This window comes from Anas acuta, chromosome 4 (assembly GCF_963932015.1).
Source record: "Anas acuta chromosome 4, bAnaAcu1.1, whole genome shotgun sequence".
NCBI lineage: Eukaryota > Metazoa > Chordata > Aves > Anseriformes > Anatidae > Anas > Anas acuta.
Window position 1 is genome coordinate 61,054,044 of NC_088982.1, and position 5,226 is coordinate 61,059,269.

General features: G+C 47.5%; 1 protein-coding gene across 1 annotated transcript; it reads right to left on the reverse strand.

The window, feature by feature from the left end:
• Window positions 1-3,554: 3,554 nt before the first annotated feature.
• On the reverse strand, window positions 3,555-5,226 carry STBD1 (starch binding domain 1). The gene is made up of 2 exons (XM_068679293.1): window positions 4,934-5,226; window positions 3,555-4,817 (listed from the first exon to the last, which is right to left on the reverse strand). The coding sequence occupies exons 1-2, from the start codon at window positions 5,181-5,183 to the stop codon at window positions 4,024-4,026; spliced, it is 1,044 nt and encodes a 347-aa protein (XP_068535394.1). The 5' UTR covers window positions 5,184-5,226; the 3' UTR covers window positions 3,555-4,023.

Consider the following 5,226-nt stretch of genomic DNA (forward strand, 5'->3'; position numbering starts at 1 on the left):
AAAGGCACCTCCCTTTTCCTGTAAATGGGTTGTATTGAAAGGATCACTTGTTTTAGATGGCTTGTGCATTACAGTTTGCCTATATTTGACAGCTCTACCACAGATTTACTAAGAAAAAGGTGAGGTGTAGAAAATGAGAGCATGTATTCACCCCGTAGTCTGGCAGCTTGTAAAAGGTCACTGAAAAATGCATTCTCAGTTGCGTTCAAGGAGCCAAGCTAAAAGGAGTTTCAAAAGATTGCAGACCTGGGAGAATGGAAGGGAGCAGGTGGAGAGGTACAAATAGCCAGAGAGAAGAGAGATCTGCCAAGCAAAAAGGCAGCTCAACATCCTCATGCTGGAATCCATCAGTTAGGAACAGGCCTGAGCTTCCAACAGAAGGGAAAGATCGTCCTGGGGGAGGTGAAGGGCTGTAGATGTGAGCCCAAGTCCAGCTATATACACCCTGGACTTAGCGGCATGAATCACACTGTGTTATTCCATGTTGTACAGGTGGATAACAGGAGGACTGTTAGGCAAATGTTGACAGCAGCAGGACACCACAGACGGCAACCACCACCCTACAGATAAAACCTTACACCAGTCTAATATATTTGAATGGATCATGTGGAGAGACTCCTAACAGTAAGTTTAACTCGCGACGAAAATGGGGGTCAGCTACCATTTTTGCAAAGGCGACTGCAAAATAAATAGGAAGCAGGCAAGATGCAATGCAAGTTTCTGTATGTGACTTAAAACTAGTTCATGTCCAACAGGAGCCCAGTCCCCATTCCAAGCCTCAGGCTGTCTGCTCAGCTTATCATCCAGGCACACCCGTAGGCACTAAACTACTTCACAAATAAAACTAGATTGTATTTCACCTAAAAGTAATGAAATTGTCTAATAGTTTGTTGTGAGTCTGAGCTGGTCGGTTTAAACTGTAGGTCTTTGGCTGCACTTTCTTTGCCAAGCTGTGAGCGAGGCATTTTATTATTTGTTTTTGGAAATCCTGAGCTGTTGGCTGCTAGATCCAAGTAGAAATGTCAACAAGAACTTGTTTCTCACACGTAGGTGTGAGGATGGTCTATTAGACAGATATCTGACCAGTCTAGCATAACCATTCTTATGTAGCAAGACAACTTTGTTCAACTCTACCATGTGGTTTAACCCAGCAGACAGCTGAACACCATACAGCCCCCAGGAAGGGGAAGAAAAGTGCAAGAAATAATGGTTTGAGATGAGGACAGTTTAATAAGAAAGAAAAGAAGGAAGGAAAAGAAAAAAAAATAGCAAAAAGAATAAACAAAGTAAGTGATGCACAATGCAATTGCTCACTACCAGCTGACCAATGTCCAGACAGTCCCTGAGCAACAGCAGCTCCCCTGGATAAGCCCCAGTTTTATTTTTCAGCATGACATCCAGCGGTAATGGAATATCCCTTTGGCCAGTTTGGGTCGGCTGTCCTGGTTGTGTCCCCTCCCAACTTCCTGTGCACTGCCAGCCTCCTCAGTGGCAGGGCAGTAGGAGAAGCTGGAAGTCTTTGGCTTAGTGTAGGCACTGCTCTGCAACAACTAAAACATCAGTGTGCTATCAACATTTTTGTCCTCCTGAATCCAAAACACAGCACCATACCAGCTACTAGGAAGAAAACAAACTGATCATTGAGCAAGATGATGAAATCATGAGGAATGCATGTGCAGTCTGTAGGATCAAAGTGCAGGGTGTTTAATCAAAAAAAAAAAGTGCCCTCAATTTGAGAGACTTCTTAGAGTTAGCCTGTTTGAAACATGTTCATTATTGCATTAGAGAATCTATTCTAGTGTGGGTTAATTGGCTTTCTAGTGAATACTTTAATCTAGTACTACAGCTAATCTTCTCAGATAAGCCTGCAATGTACATATAAATACACTCAAATGGCAGTGGTTATTAAAAAAGTGCTTAAAGTTGACAGTATCTCACTATTTGAAGCACTGTCAGAAATGGGAAAAAGAATTTCAGACCTTTTGAAAGAACATGTTTGGCTTGGGTATCCATGATTCCTGAAGATCAGCTTCTATTTCAGCTACATACCTGTGTATATTGGGTATATTGTACTCTTTAATTTATCAGGGAAGTGCGAAAAATGCAGAGCTTCCCAGCTTTCTGTTGACACACAGAAAGCAGTCATAATTAAATAGGAGAAGCATTTATTACAGTGAAGCAGTAGCTCCTTAGATGAAAGAAGCCTGATGTTAGTATTAATTTGTCAGCCCAAGTAAGTCCTAATCCCTTTGAACTTGTGCAGTAAATAATTAAGTCCCACATTAGTTGTCTGTTGAGAGAGGTCAGGACTAGCGTGTGCACATGCACACTCCTAAAAGACCACTGAAATAGCAGCAATCACCTACTGAATTGTCAGCTCCTTCGTCTCCCTTTTGCATCCAGTTGCGCACAGTGATCTCACATACCTTCCAGACCTGCAGCACTTCCACACAGAAATAAAGGTGCTTTTCATCCTAGAGAAGCAGTAAACAGGAAGCTTGACCAGTCAGTCTTGAATTTTAACTCCCATTTCCTACCTTGCTCTTTCTGATGTATGAAAGCTCCCTTGAGTAAGGAAATCAAGCTTTCTCGCCTGAATCTTTAAGTACCTTGAGACAAGCAGCAAGCAAAGCTAACATTATCTGCAGAAGTAACTGTCCCACAGAGCAAGTTGTGCTGTCACGTGACAATTGGGAGGGGGTTGTTTTTCCTGAGAACACAAACTAGCACTCAGAACTCATCTAGTTCATGTGCTGAGACTGCTCCACCATGTGAAGCAATAAAAATTAGCTTTGCAACATGCTTGTGTCCCAAACTGAAATGCTGATGTCTATGCTTCCAGACCTCACACAAAACTACGCTCTGCAGAGCAAGTTTGTTCTAGTGATATGGTATTTGCAAATAGGTTCCTTGCCATAGGAAGAAGAGCTTGCTGGAAGTGGCATATCGTGCATTTGAAACCAAAAATAGGAAAGGCAGGCCAATAGAGCAGCCTCTCTGCTGCTGTTTTATGAAAATAACAACTGGTTGATGCTGGAAGCATTGTGTGTGATCCGGCTTACTTGGAAGGCTTCAAATTAGCAAGAACAAATTCACATGGAAGAGACTGGTCTTGAAACAAGCTCAAGATAAGTACTTTGTAACAGTACTGTAGTGTTTTCACAGGCAGAATATGCCACATACTTCAGGGAGAATCCTGTCCTCTGATTATCACAGCAGCCTAGTTTAGGTGGTTGTGTTTTTGTTTGTTTTAAATAAACATAAAATAAAGCCTGCTCCCTCCCTGACAAAGTAATTTATTAAGCCCAGACAGTTGTTTCTGACCTTTGCTCTCCTCTCAGGGTGATGATTTGACTAAAAAAGGATGCATCTGCCAAGCCTTTGCTTGAGCTGAGGTCCTTCCTAGATTGCAGTGAGCAGAAAAGTGAAGTACTTAGCAGTTAGACCTTTGTTATTCCAAAGGGTGCCTGTTACTTTTCAGGAATGCTTTAGCACTAAGATTTCTGGTCAAGAAACCCAACTCTATCCAAGTTAATTAAGAGTCAGTTCACAGGTTCTGTTATAAAGGACTGTCAGTCTGAAAGTGTTTATTGCTTACTTAATACATTACATAAGTTAAAACACTTAAGTTCCTATTGCAGTGCAGGTAACCACACTTCCTAGAATGCTTTTAAAGCCCTAAGCTGTCAGCACAAAGATACATCCCACAGCCCCACTCAAAGCAGCAAAAACTCAAGTCCAGGGTCCAGATTTATCCGGACAGGCAGCTGCTTGGAATGCTGCTCATGCCTTCAGCTCCTACCTTGCAAATCTTCAGACCATGAGGTTTATTTTTCAGGATGCCAGATGATCTCCTAAAGGGAGTGACTGAGATCTGCTGCTCACGCAGTTTAACCAGGTTTGATATGGGACTTACAGAGCTGTGCAGCTGAGAAGGTCTCCTACTGAAGAGAAAGAACTTACAGGGGCTCTGTGCTTGATCTAAGCAGGTTTGCCATTAGATAAGCAGCTTCCAAAATCCAGTCAGTGGTGTCCCCACCACTGGTGAGCGATTCGATCTTCGTGTTCGGTCACTAGGGTCCTGTTACTGCATTCTTCCCAACGTGTGACCTTCCCATTCTCAACCAAGATAAATTTCCACTCTACTTTGGTGTCTACTGGCAAGCTAACGGATTCAGACCAGAAGCCATCCTTGTCGTACTTGAGGGGAACGTAGCTGTGCCACTGGCCAAGACACTCGTGGTCACCGGTAACGCCGATCAGCTGAGCGTCAGAGTGCGTGATGTAGTGCACGCGGAAAGTCACGTGGATATTCTGAAACATCGGGGGCACCGCTGCAACTCGCTTTGCTTTCAGGTCCCCATCGGGGCAGTCGCCTTGTTCCCATTCCTTGCTGTCCGAGTCTTCCACGCTGCCATTCCTGCCGGCCTCCCCCCAGTCCAGGTGCTCAGACACCACTTCCCACTCTTCCTGGTCCAGGTCCCGAACGTGGGCTGGCTGTCCCAGCTGCTCCTCGCTTCCATCCTTACAAACACCGCCAGAGCTCATCACGCACCATCCATCGCTCGCCTGTCCCACAGGGGGTCTCGGTTGCCCAGCCTGGCCACCACGCACATCAACTGGATGCTCCCCGGCGTCGGGCTCCGAGGCAGCAGCACATGGCTTTGCCAGCTCCTTCTCCGGAGCTCTGCAGGCCGCCCTGCTGCTCTCAGCGTGGTTATGCTGCGGTGCATCCTCCCCTGCTTCCCGAGGGCTCGACAGCACAGCAGCAGCCTTGGTTTGCTGCAGCACTTGTTCACCGCTCCCCAGAAGATCCTCTAAGCACAACAATTAAAAAGAAAAAAGAATGGTTAAGGTCAGCAGCAAGCCCAAACCCCTGCAGATGCAAGGCAAGCCCCCCCCGCAGCAGCAGCAGCAGCCCCCCGCTCGCTACCTGTGCCCTCCGCTTCGCCCCTCGCCCTCGGGGCTTCCCCGGCCGCCTCCCCGCCGCTCTCCTGGCCTCTCCCGTCGCCGCTGCCGTACCAGAGCCAGGCGACGAGTGCGGCCAGCAGCCCCACCACCAGCGCCGGCCACAGCCCCGCTCCCAGCCAGCCCCAGCCGCGGGGCTCTGCGGGCAGCGCGGCGGGCAGGCGCGGGGGGCCGAGCGGCTGCCGCAGCACCGGGGGGCCGCGGTCGCGGGCCATGGCCGGGCGCTGGCACCGGGGGCTGCCCCCGGCCCGCCCCCGC